Source organism: Pipra filicauda, unplaced genomic scaffold, assembly GCF_003945595.2.
Source record: "Pipra filicauda isolate LSUMZ 115617 unplaced genomic scaffold, ASM394559v2 scaffold8_size5757611_pilon, whole genome shotgun sequence".
Classification (NCBI taxonomy): domain Eukaryota; kingdom Metazoa; phylum Chordata; class Aves; order Passeriformes; family Pipridae; genus Pipra; species Pipra filicauda.
The window spans coordinates 2,831,182-2,855,394 of record NW_024105087.1 but is presented as its reverse complement, the minus strand read 5'-3'; the positions used below and the strand labels follow the sequence as shown (position 1 = coordinate 2,855,394).

Here is a 24,213-nt window from a genome sequence, read left to right as displayed (position 1 = left end):
ACCCAGTTTTCATCTGAGTGTTGTCAGACTCTGCATCTAGGAAGTGTACTCAGATCTGCCTTGATAGCAGTTGCGTTTCTCAGTATTTGTCGTGTGATTATATCTCTGTCTTCTTGGAAATCAGTGACCATTTGGCACCACTGACAGGAAGCTGAGACTTATCTGTCTTCTGTGTTTCTCTCTGCCAGAAGCTGTGCCTGCAGTGTAGGAGTATGTAGATAAGTGAGAAAAGAACTTATGAACCATTATTTTTTTATGTTTCTCTCTCCAGCAGTCCTGAGCCCACTAATAGTCATGGTTTCTTGTGTGTGCTGTGTTATGTTCTGATGTGTTGCTCTGATCTGGTACCACACTTGGGTCTGAATTAGGGTCCGTGTGATACCTCACACATTCCTAAAGAGTACTCTTTACATAGTAGAGACAATTTTTCAGTGTCTTGAGTTGTTTTGCCAAATTGTAGGGATTTGCTCAAGTATGTTTCAATACTTCTTTTGTTTTTCATAATTCTGCAATATAGTTCCATAGCTGTATTTTATTTAATGAATTTGCATAAATCTAATTAGTGAAAATCTTAGGGAAGTCTTAAAACAAAAAATACTTTATGGACTGTCATGTTATTTTAATATCAGGCTTTTTAGGGATGATCAACTTCAGGACTTCAGAATTATGTGGCACATTTCAGTGGCTGTATCAACAGATCTTCAGCAGGGATAGATTACCAGCGCAGTAGGCTGTGGAGAATCCAGTGCTGTCTGTCTACATAGTAAAACACTTCAGTTGTTCAAACTGAATGCCATGAAACAGTATTACCTATTTTTTTGGTATGATGTCCATGCTTGCACAGAAGGTGTTGTCTCACTAAAAGCTCATTAATGTCAATTTCTTGGTAGGAGAAGAATAAAATGCAGTATTTGTTAGAACAGTGACAGTTTGATGAAAAAAACAGGGAGTATAAAATGTTAAGGGGCAAATCTTTAATACCAAATAGAAACAGAATATATTCTCTGAGTTACCAGATACGTGGCCTTTTATTGCATTGCAGTCCAGCAAATGTTATGTATCATTTCTGGAGTGAGTCAATATAACAGTGGCCATAAGTCTCTGAGAAAATGATTGTGTGGTGACTGGAAAAGATCATTTTCAACGTCTGCTGCTCTGACTTTTTTTTTTTTTTTTTTTTTTTAAGACTGCTCAGTGGATGTTTTAACAGTGGCATGAGCTCTAGGGATACTCCCATGGAGAATATTAGGGCATGTTGCATTCACAGATGTTTGGAATCAGGTCAGGGATCCAAAGACTTTCCATTAAGATGCTAAGTATACAGCAGGATTTTTTTCAAAAGCGTTCAGTCTTCTTTGTTAAGAATGCTTGCTGTTGAGAATTTTTCCCCTCACTATTTCAAAGATGACCAGAAGATTTCTAACTGCCCCCTTCAGTTTCAGTGCACAGTTGAAGAAAAAATTCAGTCACATAAACTAAAATTAAGGAAATCAGTGAAGAATTACAGAACTGAGGGCATTTCAGATGTTGCCATGCATTTTAATTTTTCCATAGCTTGGTAGCTTGGTGACATTCCCCAGGGCAGACACGAAATAGATCACTTTGTCCTTGAGAATATTCTGGAAGTTTTTTTCACCTGTTAAAGGTGAGTGGAATCATAGGACTTTGATTCTGCTCCTTTGGCATTACGCAAGTGTTGTGGAAGTTCAGGGATGAAAGGGAACTTTGCGAGACTAGTCTGAAAAGGTGGGGATGGACGAGGCTCAACGTGGTCATGCTCCCATGCTCTGTCCCACTACCTGACCATTCTTCTGCTTGCCAGGGCAAGCACCAAACCTCCCTCTCAGCCTTGGTTCCCCTGATAGCAGAAAGCAGGTTCTCACATAACTCTTCCTTAACGACGCTTGAAGTCCAGTCAGCCCTCACAGCACTGCCTGTAACTCTTGTCAGCGTCTCTCACAGTTATGGGCAGTGTCCAGCAATCTCTCAAGTCCTATTTAGTAGTGTCTTATGTCCTGTTGGGTTTGTTTGCTCCTATCCCAGGATTCAGTTGGCTGCATTTACCTCCAGCTCTGCCAGAGGTGTGAGTCGCAGCAGTGTCACATGTACCTCGATGATCCTTTTCAAGTGCTGGTCTAACCTGTTCTTAAAAAAGTTCCAACAATATGGATTTCCCTTTACTCCAATGTTTATTCTTCAATTTTTTTCACCTGATATCCATATTGAGTCTCTGTAAGTTAAGGTTGCTGTTGCTGTAAGTTAAGGTGGTAAATCTCTGAGAATGTTTCTGAAGTAGTCACAGGGAAAAACTGTTCTTTTTTCCTTCATAGTGGTATTTAACATCTGTATTTTTCCTTGTTCAATTTAATTACACTGAGTTTAGACCTTCTCTCTTTTATGTCAAAATTACTTTTAATCCTGTTTTATGAAAGCACTGACATTTTGGTTTGGATTTGTATTGCTCCACATGTATGTTAGTGTGATGGAGTTACTTGTAAGTCACTCCAGAAATTCCTACTGAAAACTGAATCATGCAGGAAACTTGGCTGTTGTTTCCTGTGTGGTACTTGAAATGTCCTCTTAGCTGAACAGGTATTCTTCAGGGTAGTTTTGCAACCAGGATGTTGTTTTCTCGTTCTTCCTACAATTTATTTAAGACCAGGTCACCACCTTTGCTTTTGAGAATGCCATGTGGGTTGGCATCAAAGACTTTGTTGAGGAGGTGAGCTACTGTGCTGATCTCAAAAAGGAAGCTAGATGTTGTTCTTAACAAATGCAGAGTAGCCTTTAAGTTTCTATAGTTCCAGGACCTGTGAGTATCAGAGTTGCTATGTCTGTTCTATAACTTACTCAGTTCTTGCTTTCTCCTTCTCTTCTCCCTTTTAAGTTGCTGCTGTGTTTGCTCTTCTGTCATCCTCTGGGGCCTTGCTTGCTCTCTCTTTAGTTTGCTTTGCTGAGTTCCTAAACTACTCTGAAGCAAAGCCCCTTCTGACTTGAATGCAATTAATTCTTTAGTTGCGTAATATAGGAATACATCTAATTGCTCTTAAGGAATCCTTGCTTCCATTAACATCCATTTTTTTCCACTTTGTCAGATAATTTGCTATAATTAACCGAGGTTTTTTTCCTTTGTGAAGATTATTAAAATCTGCTGTTGTTTTACACTTCATTGTTACTTTAACTCTCTTTCCAGTACATAATGGTTTTATAGCTTCCTTCCTCTCTGTTTTTGGAGATATATATGAAGAACCTCTTTTCTTTAGAGTTTTCTTTGCCCCTTGCCAAATAAAATGTGCTTTTGCCTTTGTCTTTCTAACTTTACCCTTAAGTACTTGTTTGTTTCCTTTTCACTCCATCACATTTCTCTTTGTATAAGATTTCTGACACAATTATATTCACCTTACTCTATTTCCTGTCATTCCCCAAGGCAATATAAATTAGCTGGTTTATTTTGATATGTTCTCTTCTATTTCTTGCTACGGTTTTTGCACACTTCTATTCCTTCAGATATTTTAAGAGAAGACGTGCTATGTAGTTATTTTTTAAGTCCTTTTTCTCCTTTTTTACTTTTTTTTTTTTTTTGCAAAAGAGAAAGGCTGCTTCTTGTGCCAAAAGTATTTTTGTGGTTTTGGCCTCTCAAAAATCCTTTTGCATTCCTTGTCAGTTTTACCAGGTTGGCAGCATTGAATCCAGATTAGCATCTCTCTGAAAAGCAGAATTATGCCCGACATATATCAGGAACACAAGAAACAGTTACTCTATGGATTTTTAAAAAAATATCTCAGTCAAGTCACTATTTTAGTCTTTCCTTTTCTTCCTCTTAAAACAAAACAAAACAAAAACAAAAAAAAAAAAAGAAAGATGGAGGAGAGGGTTTCCAGTTGTGGTTTCCTCAGTTAAAAGAAGTTGAGAAGTTGTTAAGGTTCAAATGAATGCACTCAAAAAGGTTAGAGGTAAAATCTAAATAATCTGTACAAATATGTACATACACTTATTTATACTTACTTATACTTACCTCTTACAATGAAGTATTTAGGTGCACAAGTATTTATTTCACAGGTTAAGTGCTCACTTAACACATAGTGTTCCTTAATAGCTTACTCTATTACCTTTTATTCTGTGCCTCTTTGTATCTAGTTTACACTAGTTGAGTCTGCTGTGAAGATGGTGGTATTAATTTTTCCGGGCTTTCCTTTGGCACTCTGCACATGGGTATTTAAGGGTTTCTATGTCTTAATCTATCTTGACAGTAATCTGAAGAAATCTGTGTGAAGGAGCAATCAGTTTACTCACTGATGTAGGGTAAAAAAGTACCCGATAGCCTTGGATGTGTGGTGTATTCAGGATCTGTTCAATAGGAGTTCAAGGCATTATGTAGTACTCCATATGTTCAGATCCTTTTAAGTCTGCTGACAGCACAGGCTACTAAATATATCTGCTGGGACAGTAGAAAAGATGGAATTGGTGATCACTTTTGAAAAATTAGGCTGCCAACAGCATATTGAACATCTCAGATGCAGAGATAGAGGCATAGATAAAATATCTCAGGAACAGCACTTGACTTCCTTAATTGCAGGATCTAGATCCTTTTCTTGTGTAAATTATCCATTTTAATAAAACATTTTCCAGCTTTAGAAACAAGCAGAACAATTGCTGCTATGTCTTATTGCTCAGCCTTCACATTTCTTCTGTGTGGCATGAGACCAGATGACAGTCATTAAATTATTGGAATATGGAACATGAATGTAGAACTATGACTATTTCAGGCACATCTTGGTCTGTTTTGGTGATTCCTGACATCAAATGTTTATTTGTTTATTTTTCAATGCCATACACAATCTTTCTGAAATAGTTTTGTGAGTCATGTATGAATTTGTGTGCATTAATCTCTAAAATAAAAGTGACTTATCTATAGAATAGAAAAAAAAAGGTGCAAAGCCAATTCTGGGTGTGTTCCTCCCACCTTTGAGTGAATATGACTGACATGTTCTGTTACCACTAGAGCTTCCACTTCCAGATAACTCTGTGGTCTCGCATGCATCAACATAACTCACTAGAGAATTTTCATTCTGTTAGTTCATCAATGGGAAATGTTTGGAATTTGCATTGTAAAACTGTCACCAGTTTGGATTTTGCTGGTTGTTAATAACACCACTGTTTCTTGTGGAGGAAGGCGCTGACAATTGAGCAGTTCATTCTTGACTGAACACTGAAGCCGTTGTTTGCTGTTGGAGTCCTCGCCTTTCAGTGGCATCTTTTTGCTCCCTGGTGAGCTTTGCCATGCAGGAAGAAAATGGGCATTATGCTGTTTTCTTTTCTGAGGAACCTTTTTGCCTTGTCAGGATCATTATATGACCAGGGTAGACTGGAAGTGGTTTTCTGCTGGTATGAGAACCAGAGCGATGTTCTGGTGTGTTACACTATTCAACTCTTGTGTTTTGGGTTTGCTAAGGGAAGGACTTCCTTGGAGGAGTTATCCCCAGCTTTCCTGCACTGCAGCTGGGGAAAAGCTGATTTGTTGCTGCTTGTAAGAGTCACTCTCTTTATTTTGTTTTCCTATTTGTTATGTTTATGGCTTTGTAGTATTTTTCTATTCTTAGTGGAATGTATTTCATAAGAATAAACTTATTCAGAAATGGGACTATTAAATAGCTTTTAGTAAACAATCTTTACTAACACTCACTGCCTGTCTTCACCTTTTTTTTTTTAAGTGTAATAATTTGTCATTTGCTAACGATACCAATTTAATTTTTGAGGTCAGCAGTCTCATAGCAAGAGAATCATTGCAGACAGCCTTTCAGAGCAGAGCACAGCTTAGCAGATGGGTCATAGGAGGCCCTTTTAGCTGTCTCTGTCCTTTAGATCAGTCATGAACTTCCACTGAACAGGAAATAACCTTTCATTGAAAGAGTGAACTCAGGAGTCCTGCTATTGTACTCTCTGTAAGGCAAGGCTGCTGCTTTTGAAAGAGCCAGCAAGTGCAGAGCACAGGATTCTCCCTGTATTGCAGCTTGTGGTGCAGGGGATCAATGGTCTAGGAAATTCCCCACGGAACCGATTTGAGAAACTTCTTGTCGTCTTACCAAATCCTGGGAGCAGTTTTCTGGAACACTTAAGAGGAAGGTGATTTTTGTTACAGATGCCTTCTGGTACCTCAGAAATGCACAAAATAAGTTGTCCAAAACAGATATATCGCCCGTCCACCTGGCTTTTTTGTTACCAGATGGCTTCCTCCGCAGCAAATGAATCCAGAGCAATGCACATCACTTTGATTTTATAGCCTCTGCACACATGCAAAGACACACAAGTATTAATGTGCTATGAGACCCCCTTAAAAATCCTTTAGTCTATAGATTCCAGCCTTAAACCCAAAAACCCTCAAACACCCATGTCTGTATGCCCAATGCGTGGCTGAGGCCTTGCATTATTTAGGATTGTAAAGCTACAGGGAAAGCTCTAGTGCAGAGAGAAAATCCAGACTCTTACTAGAAGAAAATATGATTTGAAAACAAACAAATGACCCTTGGGCGTGGGCTGCAGTGCCTGCAGTCAACAGTGCTCCACCTAAATACAAAACCAGTGCTGAGAAGTAGTTAGAGATGCACCCCTCTATCTGCAGGGCTTGCTGGCAGCAGAAGTGGCCGTGCAGCCAACTGGGAGCATATCTTAACTGTAAGTGCAAACCATATTGTCTTGGGAAAAAGGAGAATAGAGGATAAAGCTTCATAAGTAACACTCGATGTCCTCAGTAGTGGAATTGTATCTGCAAAGTTTTGTAATACAGGGTTTCAGGCATGGGTCTTAATTCTTTGAGAAATTTCAGTAGCAAATCACTATGCAAATTACTAAAGGTTTTTCGAGGACATAAAGTTCTTTATAAGTTTCCAGCATTGGGGATATCAGAATTGACTTTTTTATTAAGCTGAATGTTGCAATTTCTTAGAAAAAAACACAGAAGAGCTATGTCCTCTGTAAGTAGAAGTGCAGCTGTCGGTGCTAAATTTCTTTATTAGAAAGTAAACTTCTTTATTTAGCAGCATTGTTAACTACTGTGTTATTGAATCACTGGTAGGTATGTCTTCCTTTCTGCATTCTCTGTTGCACTCAGTAAGGCAACACTTCCTTCCCAGATCTAGTTTCATTGACACTTATTAGTTTCATGAGCTTTGCCCTACTGACTGGCAGCCTCCCTCTTTGCTTTGTTGAGGGTAGAAACAGTCCTACCCCTGACTACAAATAAACCTTTCCGCTTGGTATTCTGGGAAACTAAACCCCCTCGTTTAGGTATGGCATCCAATCTGCATTCCAGTTCTTGGGATGTGAATTGGGAACTGTGCTGCTGTGCAGTTTGCAGGAAGGTGTATGTTTATGGCTTTGGCTTTTGTCTTTCTCAGTAAACCTGTCTTTTATGGGAGAATGCTTAGGTTCAGAATGGAGCAGAGTCAGGGTGTGTATTTACCTCATCACTGGAGTTGTTGATGAGCAGTGTGTAATTTCCAGTGCTTCAAGTAAGGGCTGAAGCCTAAGGATATTTTTAGGGTGAAGGCTGTGAGACCAGTGCTGCATTTGTCTAATAAGAAAAGCAAATTTTGATTAACTTGGGTTGGTCTAGCCTTTTTAGCCACAGGGGCTGGACTGAACTGGGAGAACTCCTGTGGATGGTTGCTCCTCTGCAGGCCGTGCAAGGAGCCTTGCTCCTCTGCAAGACAAGCCTGGTTCTGCCTACAAGGGGAGCAGGAACTTAGAGGACCTGCTCCTGCCTACTGCAGGAGGGCGAGAAGGCAAGAGGAGCACTGAATGCTGGAGCATGGTCTTGTCTGTCAGGTTGCAGTGCGTAGGAGGAGTTTGGGGAAGCAGTGTCTCCCTGAACTCCTCTGAGAAGGGAGGAAGTGACAGTCTAAATGGAGTCATCTTTGTGGACTGGTGCTGACTGGTAAGTGACCTGTTGGATCTTGTTGACTCGACTGGAGGTACCCAGCAGCTGTGAATGAGCTGGCTGATGGATTTAGTCTGTGCCTTTCCTAGTCTGCACTAGGAAATGTTGGTTTGGGCCCCTTAATCTATGGCCTGTTGCTTATTTCTTTGAAAGAACTGAAACTGGAAAAGTCAAGATTAGCACCATTTTATAGGACTTCTCTGAGGAGGTGGAGTTTCCTGAAGGCATCTGAAATAAGGAGATATACACAAAGCTGAAAGCCTGCTTTAGGGTGTTGTTGGAAATGTTGGATACAGTGATCTTCTGGGGTGATGATGGCAGTGATGATTTTATTGCTGCTATTGCCAGGTTTATGTTCAAGTTAAGGTAATTCTTTGACCTTTCCATAGATGCTGCAGATAGAACAGGAATAGTGTAGGCAGTTCCAGACTGTCTGCCTGGACACGTGTGCACATCAGGTTAAACATTTCTTAAAGCATTCCTGAGACTTTGGCATTCGTAAAGCTGGTTAAGATACTGTTACCTGAGACATGACCTCTTTATATTGATTCACTTATTAGTTACATGCCATAGTTTGCCTGCCAGATCTTATAATTGAATATATATATTTCTTTCAGATAGATTTAGGCAGATCAGAGATGTAAAGTAAAGAAAGGAATTTTTTGTGCCCTTTAAATAGTACATTCCTGTTATAATCTGATTAGAGAAGTAGAGTGGTGAAAATTAATTTAAGAATCAAGACAGAAGTTGAAAAAGGAAGGAACAAGTAATTTTGTATTAATGAATATTTAACTTAAATGCCTAATATAACTTTTCCTGGAAATTTTACATTTTAACATGATCCTATTTCTTAAGGAGGGTACAAGTGATAATTACAAACATATTCAAGCAGTCGTTAGCTTATTTCCTATTTTCTAATCTGTTATCCATGGCTTAAAAAAAAAAAAAGGAAAAAAGATGTTGTTTTGAGTTGCCAAGTTATAAATAAGCAAAGAATGAATAGCAGTGTAAATAATGTTTTTGTTCTATAAATAAATATACATATTTTTGTATCTTTTCATGACGCACTGGATTCTAAGTACTGGAAAACAGTGGGAATGCCTCTCTATTTAGTCTTGTGCTGGACATATTTAACTATGAACTTTGTTTTTATCACTGCCAGTCAGAAGAACATCTCTGTAATTCACTGTTGAACTTACCAGTCTTGTATTTTTATGTTTGAGCATGGTATGAAGCTTCATGAGAGTTTGACCAAAGATCTGCAAAATCTCACTCCACCCTCTCGAAATAATCAAGAGTCCTGTTATGTAACCCAGGCACAGAAAGCAAAGGGGGTGACAAATCATAAATACCTGTATGGAAGGCATCTGGGGATGCATCTATTAACAAAAGTTTAAGTTGCACAAAATGATAAATGTCTTTTTTGGAAGGAGGGGGAGCTTGTTTTTCTTTTAATGAAAGAATTACTGGCATATCATACCACTGGCAGCAGTGGAATCTGTTTCTTGGCAGTCGCTGAAGAGAACATCCCATTTTGATTTAAAGATTATTTTCTGCTTCAAACAAATTCCTGTAGTGGTTCCCATGGTTAGTACTGCACAGGAGTAGCAGAGCAGTGATTTACAGACAGCCCTGCTGGTTTATAAAGCACAGTCTTTTCTGTGAATGTTTTCCTCTTCTTTTTTCTTCGTTACATCAAGGTGCTGTGGTTTTCTTTGACTCGGACTTTGTGTTCAGCACATGTTCAATTCCCGTTAATCTTACGTGTCACTCTTTTGAGTAAAAGTTCAAACAACTAATAAGCAACTTGTCGTTTGTTATTTATTTTTAACCTTCAGACCATTTAAGTGCTCAGTTGCTGCCTTTAAATGCTTTAAAATGATTCTAGTACCTGTGGTGCTCTGCCTCCTGGCAGCTTGTGTCTTCTTCTCTGAGGAGGCCTCACAGCTTTCTGCCTTGCTTTGTTACTAGAGGGGAAACTGGCAGAACCAATTTAAACTTCTTGAAGTTTTCCAGTATAGAAGGACTATTCTTTGATTTCCACAAGCAGTTCTTCACTCTGACTTGAGAATTCTTGCAGTCAGCAAGAAGAGATCTTTTAGTTCTCAGGTGCTGTGTCCCAGGGACCTGTTTCTGGTGCTCGATCCGATTATAAATCCAAATTGCTCTTTCATTTCAGCCCCTAGGAAAGTTCTGGTAACCTGAAAAAATTTGAAAAATCTGAATATTCTAAAAACTGCCCTGGAGACTCCTGCTAACTGCTTGAGTAGTTAGGGTACATATTGCACAGGCTGCTGGGTGGGCTAAATCCTTCCTAGAACCACAGTTCAGCTCCTGCTTGGGGCATTCAGCTGTCTTCATTTGGTGGGATTGGAGATAGTTTAGGGAATTAATGGTTCTCCAACTGCCAAGAGTATTCACAAAGCCTTGGGATGGACTCTTCTGGATATCTCTTGGCTGTGCTGGAGACTTGGCAGAAGTTGCTTGTTGTCCTTCTCCACCCTCCAGTTTACTGCAAGGGTCTCCTCTGTCGTGGTTAGGCCAGCACTGCTTGTACGCGTTTGAAAGAAAATATTGTCAGGATTCCTTTTCCTTTTGCTCCCACCAAGGGTGTGCTGAGGGGTGCTTTGAGTGTTTTTGGCAAAATTAGGAAATGGATGCTGAAAGAAAAAATTTGGGCCATGAGGAGAAGTGCTCTGAAGTTAGGACATAGCTGTTACAGGGATGACTGTGCAACACCCAGTTTGGCCCAGACTTGCCAGATATTTGGGTTTCCAGTTAGCTACAGGTTAGTGAGCTGCCCTGGCTGTTGAAAAATGTGGGTTGCTCTGGTTACAGTGAATTGGCAGGATGACTCCCACAGTAATCCCTGCATGGCTCCAGGGGTGGGTGGGAGCAGACAGTGGTGTGCAGATTCCTGTTGTGCCAGATCTCCAGTACATCCCATGTGTGTTTTATGATAAAAACTTTTCAGAAGTGTTCCAGAAGGCTAGATTAAGCCTGTGATGTTTTATCTGAAGCTTTTCACCTATGAAGGGGTGGGGGGAAAGGGGATGAAAAAGAGAGAAAGCCTTCTGTTGTATCTCAGGGTAGCTTCCAGGGAACTCTGCCTGAACTCCTGGCATCTTAGCCCAGTGGCTGTGCTAAGCCCAGTCCTAGGCTTCATTGGTATGATGGAATATTGTGTCCTTTTTCTTTCTCTTTAGTATGGCTATGAGGCTGTACATATTGTAAGTGCACTGGTGAATGCTCACCCTGTCAAATAAACTTCTTGTTTATTGACTTTGAACCTCTTGATTTTGTAACTTAGGTTAACTTAAGGTCTTCTTAATGTACTTAACTGTAAATATTTGGAAATATATATCAATGCCTAATGGCTTTAACTGTGTCTGAAAAGATTATTATTTGCTATTCAGTATTCAATTCAGCATGTTTGTAGTGCTTCTTGTTGCAGAAACCAAATGAAAATGATTCGACCTCCATCTCATTCTGATCTTCAGTCACTGAGACCATCAACCTGATCTGCAAGAGCGGCACAAATAAAACAGTTGAAGTTTGGCTGCAGCCTCGAAATTTCTGAAACTCCTGCATTTGTTTTAGATTTAATTTTCCTGATAGTGGATTGAAATAAGGGATTGAAATTTTGAAGGCTTGAATGAACTCAAGAGATGTGATTTTTTTTTTTTTTTTATTTTTTTTTTTTGAGTTAGGACTCCTAACTTGCATGCTTCTCTGTTATTTTACCCCGGAGCTTGCTTCCTTTTTTCTTTTTATTGCTGATGCTAAAGTGACTTGTCAGTCTGGCTATGGAAACCTAACCCATGCTTTTTTTTCTTTAGGCACTCAGTGTTACTGAAACTCTGATCAAACCTTTGGAAAGATTTAGAAAAGAGCAGCTAGGAGCTGTAAAGGTTTGTCCCTTGTTGCCTTTATAAGTTTGTTTAATTTCTCTACTTGGACTGCATTGCAGTAATGACATGTAATTGGCAGAAACATACTGTTGTTTAGATTTCATGTATTCACACTTTTTTGTTTCTATTTTGAGAACTTGCTTCAGAAACAAATGGAATGTTTCAAGAAGAGAAGAATGTGTCTTCTCCATTCTTTCTTGTCACCTCTCTTATCTCTTATGTCTGGAATAGGAACAATCCTGCTAACAGCCTGCCCCCCTTCCTAATGGGTAATCCTGTTCTGCCTTGTATTTGCTTGCGGTTGCACAACAAAGGCTGAAAAATATTAACTGCCTAAAGGAGCTTGCTCATCATGTGCCTTTAACTGCGTTTTTGCTACCTGCAAAGTGAAAACTGCCTTTCTTTTACTTTTTTTTCTTTTGCATAAATAACTCATTGTCTCTGCGTGAGTGGAAAAAATAGGAATGGAGAGCTTAAAGATGAGATCTCATTCAAAGTTCCTCTTTTTGGTGAAAGTGGTAATTTTTTTAAGATTGTCACAAAGTTGTGTATATTTTAAAAAAATGGCACAGTGAACTTCATGTATTAAATAAAGACTATCTTTGGATAAAAGTAACAAGGACAAATTTGACCTCTTCGTACCTATCTTCCTTCTTGCAGTGAGGAATTTAAATGCTTATTAAAAAAAAAAAGGAAAGGAAAAAAACCCCAGCTATTTATTACAGTTTTCTGTTGCAAAACTCAATTACTACATTTTCAAACCAACTGCATATGTTTTATTTTATAATAATGATGTAATTAGCAGTGATATTTAATAGCTAAGACAATGTTTCAATTACAAGAGCACTATACATTTTGAGTTTAGCAGGAATGATTAGCATGTTCTGCATATGATTTCAGTGTTCATGAATTGAAAATGCTCTGTTCAGCAGAAATCCTTTCAGTTTAATAATACAACGAGCTTTGTGTAATTCTATGGACTTGAGAGAAGTATATTAGATGACCCAACCAACATACAATGAAAACTTGGTCTGTGAGGGACCAAGGGAAGAAAAAATTCATTCTAAATGTAACCTATTGTCACAGAAGCAGCTGTTTAATGAATGGATTATTTCAGCAGTATTTTTGCTGTTAAAGAACATTGCTGTTTTGGGTGTGAGAACTCCTAATGCTTTAAATTATCTCATATCTTCACTCATTTCCTAGTCAGGATTTTGTTCCTGATGGTTCTAAGGCAAATTACATTGACATTGTCTACATCTCTCATTTTTCTTGGATGGATGTTTCATTCCTTGTGTCCCTGCATACTGTTTCTGTGAAGCTGTAGCTATTATTTGTGATTTTTTTTTTTTTGACAGAATTTGACCTTTAAATAGAACAGTCTTACATAATTGTATAATATTTAAATAAAAATCCTTTAAAAATATTTAGCTCTTGGAATATTCTTAACTGAATATTTATTCAATATAATCAAAGCACTGACACTGGAAATATAATACTACTTAGCTCTGAAAAAGAAGTTATGGCACCTAGTGGTGAAATATATCTGGAACATTGTGTAGTATTTACTTTAGGAAAGATTTATACGCTACTATTACAAACTAAAACTTGAATGTGCTGCCTCAGATTTTCCTGTATCTTACATCCCCCACTGATGAAATGGTCTGAGTTAGGCTTAAGAAGAAAAAGAATTGCTCTAATCCCAAACTACTTGTGTAAAGTTTCTGGCTTTGCCTATTAAGAAGTTAAGAGAGCTCTTTTTTTGTCTGGCAGCACTCAAATATTCACCATATAAATGGAAACTTTGCTAATAAAACCACAGAGATGCACCCCCTACCCCACACTCTACTTTCTTCCTAATTCTCCAAATGCTAATGTGTTATCTCTGATCACACTGATATCATATATATATCTTAATATTTCTCAGTTGATAACTAGTATTGTGGCTCCTTTTTTACAGGAAGTTCTTAGACTCATAATGGAGGGAAAAACCACCATTTTTTGCAAAAGCACTTTCTGAGAAGCAATCCTGAACAGCTTACATCCCCCTTTAAATATAATGCCATTTTCAGAATCTAATGGTTCAGAGAACAAAAATGTGTATTGCTTATAGTGTATATATAATATTATTAAAAGTGAAAGGTTAAGAGAAAAAAAAAAAAAGAGCAAGTATGTCTATTGAGTTTAACCAGGATTTTGGGTAGAATACATAAAATTAAATTCCAAAACTACAGTTGACAGGAAAATATTGACATTGAATTAGTACCTTTCTGATGAGTAAATCTGTCAGTTCTTGAATATGTAATACTTGATTTTACTTATTTGAGGTTATTTTCTACTGCAATTAGATATAGTAAAAATAGCTTCAAAACCGGTTGGTTGAATTCATCAATACTGATTTTTACCTTTACACACTGTTAGGAAATTAGAACTGAGGAAGCAATTTGTTCTCCAATGTCTTCTACTAAATTAGATCCAGGAACTCAGATTTCCTAGAAATATTTGATGACCATCCTTCTTCCAGTATATTGCTTTTGGTGGTCAGAGAAATGGATTTGCATGTGCAAATGATATTTGTATGTGTCTGTGAGAATTTTTCTTTTCCTAGTATGATTTTATGTTTTATGGATATTTTTCTTTATTTTAAAAAGTCTTTTTTTTGTCATGTGCACAATAAAACTGGTAGGAATAAGAATTCAGCAGAGAGGTCATTGTATGACTTTAAAGTCAAGAAATCCTGTGGAATATGGAGGTGTATTTGCTTTGGGTTTTGAGCTGTTGAAACTTTCCCCCTGTCAATTTTAGAAAGGTTTTTTGGGTTTTTTTCAGGGAATCCCATAGTTCCATTTAAGATCTCTATTCAATTCACACAAGGTGGTGTGAATGATCCCTGAAAGTAATGAAAAATGCAATAAATCAGAAAGAGGTCTGTTTTTTCGCTCTTTTGACTTAGAAGATGTAAGCATCTGTGTGATAAGCTACACCATAATGATGCAATGGGATTTCATTTCAAGTTAGCCTTTAAATTAATTTTTTAAATGAGATGGAAACATCCCTTCCTTTACTTATCGGAGCTATGATAGTTTTTTTCTCTTTGTTTCTGATTAACTAGAATTTTAAAAGAAAGAGTCTTACATTTTTATATATAAATCATTGCTACTTCGTTTCTGTTGTAGGAGGAAAAGAAGAAGTTTGATAAAGAGACAGAGAAGAACTACAGTTTGTTAGAAAAACATTTGAATTTGTCAGCTAAGAAGAAAGAGCTACAATTACAAGAGGTATTGTTACCTCTATTTTTATTCAAGCTAAAGAGGCTTTTGAATAAGTACATGTACCTCAGCAAATGTAAAACCAGCATTCATAGTGGTAAAATAAAAATAAATTTGCACTGGAAAGGTTGGTGAGAAAATCAGTAGTATATGCTGAACTTAGTGATGTACCCCTACTATTTTCTGAATCAAGGGCTTTGCGTGTGTATGAAGCAATGAACATCATGTTATTTTTTTATGTATAATTAAGGCAATAGCAAAATGCAAACATATGGTGAAAAACTCTATATTTCTTATAAGGCTTTACCATGGATGTAATTTGCTAAGTGTATTGACTAAGTGTCCTGTGATAATACTTTATGCAAAGCACAGCAAGACCTCTGTTCCTGAAGAAAAACGGGTTTGTGCTTTTTCTCATGTTTTGAAGATTTGTTTGGGGAATTTTTGAGTAATGCTACAAAAAAATCTGTTGACAATTTATAACTTAAAACCAGATCTGTTTTGCCTGGCATTCCTTTTGTCCCTCTGGGTTTTTTATCATCGTACTTACTTGTAATAGTTTTTATTGCTGGAGCAACAACAAATAGTGTGTGAGAAGACTGCAGAGAAATCTTGCAGAGACTTGCTGTAGCCAGAAGGATTTTTTTCCCCCAGATAAATGTAATTATGTCAGAATTATTAATGCTTAGACTATAAAAAAACCCCAATGTTTTCCTCAGAGATAACACTTCTCCCTGCCCTCTACCCCATCCCAAATGGTCTATGCTATTTTTCATAGAAATGGTTAATGTAACTGACAAAGTTATCTAAGAACTTAAAAACTCTGATTGCTCTCCAGTTTCACTAGGATGTTACTTTGCCCTACTGCATTTGCAACATAGGCCCTCAGATGTGTAAACAAGTGTCTTTTGGGGAATTGAGTTCTCTTGGTGAAGTTACTGGGCATTGCTTATACATCAGGACCTGTACTTTTATCAAACTGATCAGCTGCCAAAGAGCTTGATGCAGAAAAAAATGATAAAGGATTAAGTATGACATCTTGATGAAATACGGTTCTCAATATCAAATCTAAAATGAGACCTAACCTCAATGGAAAAATACAAAATACCTGCAAGAAGCACTTTGAAGCCGTATCAAATATGGTCTGAAGCTTTAAAGTATGTGCAAAGTCTAGAACAAGCAAATAGATTTGTTTCAAATGTCCTTCAAAGTTTCATGAACAAAAATTTTTAAAGTCTTCAGTCAGACTCTTTCATTTGTGCATTTAATTTTGGAGTATAAATGTATAAGCATTTGGAAAAAAAAAGGCCCTTGCAGCATGTTGTCAGAGTGCTAAATAGAAAGCACTCTCTTGCTCAAGCTTAAAGAATAGGTGTATATGTTGCACTGGAGCTTCCTAATTTGGTATTATATATGGCTGGTTGTGTCAGTTCCTGACTGGAGTAAATAAAGGATACAGGGATAAATTTGACAAAAATTTGTTGAATAACGTGCCATGATTTGGAGTGTGTCTTAGATTAACACAGTCTTTGACTCTGTTGGTGGAGGGATATTCCTATAATTTCAGTGAGACACAGTCTTAATTCTGTTTTATTGTGTCTTATTTTTGTATTTCTTCAGTAACACACAAAGTACAATGCAACAGTGAGTGAACTTGCTGGGTGCCTCAAAAAACTGAGGAGAGGTGTGATAGTTTATTTACAGGGGAATTGAGATGAAGCAATAAAATGGCTGTGCTGAATATTGTATTCTGGGTTGCGTGGGGAGGCAACCAAACCACACAGCTGAAAAACAAAGAAGAGAGACAGGAACGGGCTTACGTGGGGCTTTGGCAGTCTTCCAGCTGATGAGCCAAATGTCCTTGTAGACCCACTTCATAATCTTTTTCTATGGTGTCGTGGCCATATATATATATACATATATATATATATGTATGTCATGTTTATATCATTAGTAACTTTGCTGACAACTCAAACAATTGCCGTGGTGCACGGTTTATAGAATACGTTGAAGTGGCATGGCTTGCTTACTGATATATATATCATTTGCTTACTGATATATATATATATATATCAGAGCTTTATTTTTTTAATGGCATTTGTGGTTATTCCCCTTTAACTGCTGACAGACTTCTAGCACAGAGCAGTAAAGCCAAGCACGTCTTAAGGCAAAACTGTCTTAAAGCTGATTTGACTTATCCTCTTAAAGCTTAGCAGTCACTGTTCTGCCTGAAGGATATAGTCTCAGTAGTTAAGAGAGAGTCCATGATAGTAAGTCTGGTCCTTTCACCTAACCCTTTCTCCATTTCCTTTTGTAATTTAGTGTAGAAACGTTTGGTATCATTACATTGGCAAAGACTAAGTGTTAGTTACTTTGAGTAACCGCTTGTAGCCTTTCTTTAATGTGTTTTAATAAAAGTTTCTATTACCCAATTTAAGTTTAAGAAGGGCCTCATGTACCTTTAATAATAACTTCATAAAATAATACATAGATGCTGGAAAATTAAATATTTTTGTACAGATGGATGGCAGCTGAAAAGGTAACTGTTCACCATCAATATGATGTTGTCATTCCAGCCAAGCTGTGCTAAGTATCAGCTGCAGCTAGTAAAGGCTGCATTTTAAAATATTTGATGCTCTGTGGAAACTTGTGAAGTGTTGTACCAAAAAGTGAACTTTTTTCTATTGCATTTGTTGCCAATCAGAGTGGGCACAGGTGTGGCATGGGTACAGTAACATTATAGCTACTTACAGCAGTTATTTGGGTTATAGAGTAAAACTTACAGTACCAGCAATGTAGTTTTCAAAAACAATATTTTCTTCCTTAATTTGGCTGGAGAGATGATTTCTCCCTTTTGTAACGGAGGATGCTCCCAGCTCCCTCTCTGTGTTTAGGGAGGGACCTTTGCAATGCTATTAAAGCAGTGCACAAGTTCCTGCTCTTGTATATCTGGCTTGGATTCCATAGCAAAGAAGCTTGAAGAGGTGTTATTGGAGCTTTTCTAAAAAAATTAGCCTCATTATTCAAAACAACATGTTACCTAGTAAAAGGGAATTGCTGCTGCAGTTCAAAAGTAAATGAATTATCTGTATTGTAAAGGAACAAATCCCAGTTTGTAGAAAATTATCTTATCCGCTTGCCACTTGTACGCTGTGTGTGTGTCATCTTGAAGCTGTCTGCAAATGCCTTTGAAACATCATTGGATGTGTTCTGTGTGCAGGCTGATAACCTAGTGGAGCAGAATAGAAAACACTTCTACGAGCTGTCCCTTGAGTACGTGTGCAAGTTGCAAGAGATACAGGAGCGGAAGAAATTTGAGTGTGTGGAACCTGTAAGTACCCGTGAATTCAGCCTACGCTGTGTTTCATAAGGGTAGGCTGAGAAGGAATGCAAGTGGGCAACAGCCAAGCTCTGTTTTCTGGAAAACACGTGCAATTGAGTGACTTAACAGAATTTAAAGCAACTTGTTACATCTGCACAAATTCCTGGTATAGATACAGATAACCAGGCACCTCAAAGCTTACCTCAGTAATTACGGTGGATTTGGAACCACTGATGCTGATTGTCAGAAAATGTGTGAAACCTTTGGCTGTACTGCAAACCCCTCAATTTACCATGTGTGATAGGACAGAGGGTTCAAGATTATGTTGGTATCAGGCTTCTTGCATTGGGATTTTTTTTACCCATGAAATAATATTTGCTGACTAATGTAAGGAGTCTAATTTTCAGTATGAATGTAGGACTTAGAGGCCTGCTAGGGAAGAACTGCAGATTTAAATTAATTGAGCATGCTGCTTTATAGAAAGCCCATTATTTGGTAGCCTGATATGTTTAAAATCACTTGCAGTTGAATCTATGTAGAAATCAAGGGGTTTCACTGAATTTAGGTAAAAATCTTATGTGCACTAACCAGACTTACTTAAATCTCTGAGAAGAGCTTATTCTAAAATTTTCTGAAATGTACATTAGCTTTGTAGTATAAATGAAATTTATCATACAATAAGAGAACAGTAGGTGTAATACTGAGATAAAAAGAGGATTGTAGAAGTGTTTAATTTGTTCATGCTCTGAAATCTGTTTTTTTGTGCCAAGTCTGTCCTTTCATTTTGATACAATTATTTTAGTGTAATAATGAAAGAAGTTCCAAATGACTCCAGTCAAAGTAGTTGGTCATTATGGAGCTTATAAGAACTGTCTGTTTTAATATAGTTTATCCCTGTGTGAAGAAATTGCTAAAATCCCTAAGGGCGAATAAATTGCTGTATTTATATTAACATTGTTCAAGGAACAGAAAAATGCTGTGGAAAATAAGCATTTAAAAAAGCATTAAAAAATTGTGTTGGATTTTTATTTGTTAATTAAAAAAAAAGATTTTTTTAATCCTAAATAGTTTTTCATTTGGTTATTATGTTTAAAACCATTTGAAGTTTCCTCAGAGCCACGCTAGAGTAACAAATCTTCAAATGATGTGTTAGAAACATGTTCCCTTCTCAATTCTGAAAACCCCCTCTGGATGGGGCTGAACTTCATGTTGCTTAATTTGGATTTACAGTTTACACTAGAGTAATAAACTGAAATTTAGTACCAAATTCTCATTCCCTTTTCCCTTAATAATACTTTATGTGGTTTTTAGCATTTTTGAAAACTGTTTATTTGCATATGACTTCAGAGTTTATTAAATAGGTTCTTTGGTTTGTTCTCTTTAGAGAGTTGTTACTTCATGTGTCACTTGCTTCTTTCCAACAACCTGAACCAAACGAGAGAGTTAGACAGGACTGCATGTTGTACCAGCATAGTATAACTCATTCCTTCTTTTAAATTGAAGTGCTGAAGTCAGAAACTGCAAAGTTGATGATTTGCTGGTGCTGACAGAAGGTCAGATCTGTGCACAAAAAAGCAGTGATGGGTGGAGTTACTGGATGGAAACCTTCCTTCTTTGAACAAGCCAGATGACTCTGACAAGAAAGTCATCTCCACATGGTCATTAGTAGAGAGAGGAATGACCAGGCAAATGGTGACTAAAAGACAGGATGATCCTTGTGCACAAACATTTATTCCAGACATCATTGGTATAGACCACCTGTAGGAAAACATTAAATAGGAAAGTTTGGGAGATAAGGAATATACATTCCCTGTGGTCAAAAGGAAAGTAGAAATCAACTGTGAAATTCCAGAGGCAGGACTGCCCAAAAGTGCCTATATACAGCTATTGTATACAAGTAAATGGAGTTTTTCGTTCTAATAAGTTGTATTTCTGTTTCAGGTGCTGTCGTTTTTCCAGGGTTTGTTCACTTTCTATCATCAGGGATATGAACTTGCTAAAGACTTCAATCATTACAAAATGGCCCTGCAGATAAATATACAAAATGTAAGTTGAGTCTACTTATGTGAGTAAAATCACCCGCTAAGGTTGCTGCATGTGCAATATCTGTACTGCCAATACTTACCGCGGTGTTAGTGCATTGCTTGGGAACTTTGGGGATATGGTGCCATCTCCTGGATAATCAGCCACATCACTGAGCAAATCGTTGCTAATTCCAGGGAGTTCTTTTGTCATTTCTAATAATATTGTAAATAAATAAGCACCAAGTAAAAGGCCCCCTCTCCTTTTTTTTATTTTTTAATAGAGAAATAGCACAAGGATTATCATGAAAGAGTTGAAAAATGGATAAAGTCTCTAAAAATGCATGCAGCACTGCAGAATTCCGAGGCTGGGTAATGAAATGCCAAGATTTTCAGTATTTTAGGTGTGTTTTGAAATCGAGTGTGTGGTGGTGATGTCTGAAAGTCCTTGATAGGGCTCTGTTATCCATAGCTAAGAAAAGAGAAGAAAAATAACTGAGAATTCTTTTTTCTTTTTTTTTTTTCTTTTCTTTTTTGGTATCTCTGCCAGGTGTGTGACTTGGAGTTTCTGTTTGTCTTGCAGCTGCCCTTTCAGGCAAGGAACATCTTGGTGTTAGCACCCGTGATGTCTGTGACAAAACGATGTGTTCCTTCAAGGGCAGGCTAAAGGGGGCCACTGCTAGTTTATTTTACCCTCCTACCAGATTGCCCAGTGTGATCTGGTCAGGAATGGGAGAGCAGGGAGCAAGGTGACAGGCTGAAACAATGGGACTGACAGAGTCACTACTCAGGTGGTCCATTTGCTTCCTTGGGATTTGTTGAAGAATAAGACTTTCTCAGAGGAACTCGCATGTGCCTGTTGGTACGAAGCAAACCATGTACCTTACTGCAAACAATCAGTTCCTGATAGTGCATCTGCTTTGTTGACCTCTGAGGGCATCTGGGCACAGAAACTACTTCTTGGAGATGGCAGTCTGTTTTTAGAAATGGCTTAGCTAGCAGGGAGGCGGAAAGGCGGAAGAGAGGATTACAGTTGTTGTAACACATAGTGACGTGATTCATGTGTCATGGTACCATTCCTTTAATTTTCTTCCCATATGTTTAAGTCTCAAGTTTCCTTTTGAGCTGTTGTTTGGTTTGGGGAGGGGAACTGATTAGTGGTAACTTCATAAGCAGACTTTTGTGGCAGAAGTCAATGCTTCTGGAGGAAAGTTTAAGACGGACTTGCTTCTTTTATGTGCTTAGCTTAACAGAGGGAGGAGCAGCGTGGAACTGCAGTGGATAGAGGGGAGGTATCAGCAAGATGGGCAAGAAATGAAACATGAGAGGGAAGCTGTGATATGGTTTTGAAGAGCTAGATTTCAGATTAAGGATGGAAAAGAGCCAGTAAAGTGATCTGAAGAAGTGATGAGCATTAAGAAAGTAAACTAATCTCAACAGCTGCAGTTTCAATTGACTGAATGGTATTATAGTGTGCTCCAGCAAATTCTAAAGAGGTTGAACATTACAGCTCAAATGTTTTGCATAGATAGAAAGAAGCTGTAGAAAGAAAGGAGGACAAGGATTAACAACTATTTGAGGTAAGAGGAGAATAGAAGGAAGCATCTGAAAAGATCACGAGAGGGCACGGTACATTCTCCACTGCGTTGAACAAAACTTCCCAAGGGAAAAATGAGCTGAGGCTTGGCTATGGTACGGCTGAGCTGCTGGCAGAACACTGGCTTGATGTGTTAGAAATTGAAGGGTACAAGGTTCAGCATGGAGAGCCTAACTGGATATGGAGAGTGATTTGAGAGTTGCCAGTGTAGCTCTAGTAATTGCCTTCCCTTTCTTTCAGGTTGTCTTCACTTTGAGAATTATGCTGTGGATTTCCTCTGCCCACGCTGCCCTATACCCTGCTTTCCCCTCACTGCCCCTCTATGCCCCCCCAAATGAAAGAATCAAAAAGACCCACCCCAGCCTTGCAGCCCAAGCACTAGAAAGCTGATTCTTCCAACAGTCTTCTTTTATAGAACCCCACATCTCCAACTAGATTCCCCTGCACTATCAGGACTTCTTTCCTGTTATCTCATTTCTGTGCCCAGCTCCATACAAGGATCCTTGCAGCCTTGACCATGGTCTCCTGCCTTGCTAGAAAACCTGGCCTTCACTGGGAAGAGGGGGCATAGCCACGCTGGTGCAGCAGCTGTGGTTGACTCCTGGTTAAGCTCAGCTTTGTCATAGCACAAAAGGAAGATAGAAATTTCCTTCAGGTTCCTGGAGCCCTGGGTGCTTCATCCCACCATTCCCAGGATGCATTTTACACATTTGAATTTGTGATCGCTGCACAGCTTGGACAAAGGCCCTGGCAGGATCATTTAAAGTATCTAACCTTGAAGTGATCAGTGCTCAGACAGGAAGGTTTAGGTATGAACAGTCTGTCACTATCAATTTTTTTGCCTTTGTCCTGTGGGCAGAATGTGTTTTTTAATGCAGCTCTTCTAGGAAATTATGAAAAGAAGCTTATAAAATTGTTGGGAACCTTGGAAATTAGTTATGGGCAGGGTCTAACTCCAAAATTTGCAAGCAGATGTGAGCAGAAATTGGGATGATGGGTATGGGAAGAGTTTAGAGCAGTTGTTTTGCCTGGAGATAAGATAGGCCATTTTTCTCTAGTCATCACCTAACGAATATCTTCAGCTTTCCTCTGTAAAACATGTGGATATGGGTGGCTGCTCAGATCTGCTTGCATAGACTGTATTTGTGCCCATGAATAAACTTCTGCACATAAATCTGAAATCTGCAGGTACAGATGGCCAGTCAGGAGTATGGTGTTGGAACTGTCTACATACAAACACTGAGACTTGTTTATACTCGTGTCAGTGTATCCTTATCCTGGGGAAAAAATAAAATAGGTGAGGCAACGTTTTCAGAAGCTCATCTGTTTTCAGAAAAGTAAAGGTGCTTTCAGAAAACAACAAGACACATAAGCATGCATCTGGAAGTATGTGCTTTCCTCAAAACACGTGTACCAGCTGGGCAAAGTACCTGATGGAATTTAAATGTGTATTTTCAGTGTTTGCTGTTTGGACAGGTGCATATGTGGAGAAAACGAGTTATTATAGTGATTGTTTTGGTTTTATTTGCTCATTGGCCACTTATCAGTGTTTTTCAGAGCAAACTGAAGAGTTTCTTGTGTGAGGTGTGCACTGCTCTGTTATTTTGTGTAGTCCTGTTATATAATTCGTGGATTGTATGGTTACTTTCTGTTTGTTTTTATTAATGTTCTAATAAATCTTTTCTGGCTGCCTGCTGACTTTGGGAGTGACATTCAGAAATAATAATCAGCTGGACTTTCAGGAGTTTTTTTGGGTTTGTTTTTGCTTCTGCATGTGTGTGCTCAAAACATTTGGCATGTATATGTTGGTGACCTTCCTATCTTTTTTTTTTTCCTCAATAACCACAGAAAATCCTCTACTTCCTGACAGCTAGTAAGAATATCATGAATTAAGCCAGTATCTGTAGTAATATTTCTGTAAGGAAACTTGAATATTCAAATTAATTTTGCATTCAGTATTTCCCTTCTTTCTGAACAGGTCAGTACACTGTTCTAGAAATCTACTCTGACACTTTTTGTGTGCTTTCCACAGTCATAGCAGCCAATATCTAAACCATACATTAATTTTGAAGCATATCAGAAAACCCAGAGAGTAAATATATATGGAAATTGTGCACTGACTGCCCTAAAATAGCCTGAGTCATTCTCTCATTTTAT

The 24,213-nt window shown here is 38.1% G+C and overlaps 1 protein-coding gene across 2 annotated transcripts in view; it reads left to right on the top strand.

Moving 5' to 3' along the window:
- The window catches only part of ARHGAP10 (Rho GTPase activating protein 10), a 147,916-nt gene that overhangs the window by 43,255 nt on the left and 80,448 nt on the right, over positions 1–24,213 (top strand). For both annotated transcript variants that reach the window (XM_039391047.1, XM_027732843.2), the window contains exons 4-7: positions 11,776–11,847; positions 15,024–15,125; positions 18,337–18,447; positions 20,380–20,484. In XM_039391047.1, the coding sequence (XP_039246981.1) occupies positions 11,776–11,847; positions 15,024–15,125; positions 18,337–18,447; positions 20,380–20,484 (390 nt within the window). The remainder of the gene's footprint in view (positions 1–11,775; positions 11,848–15,023; positions 15,126–18,336; positions 18,448–20,379; positions 20,485–24,213) is intronic.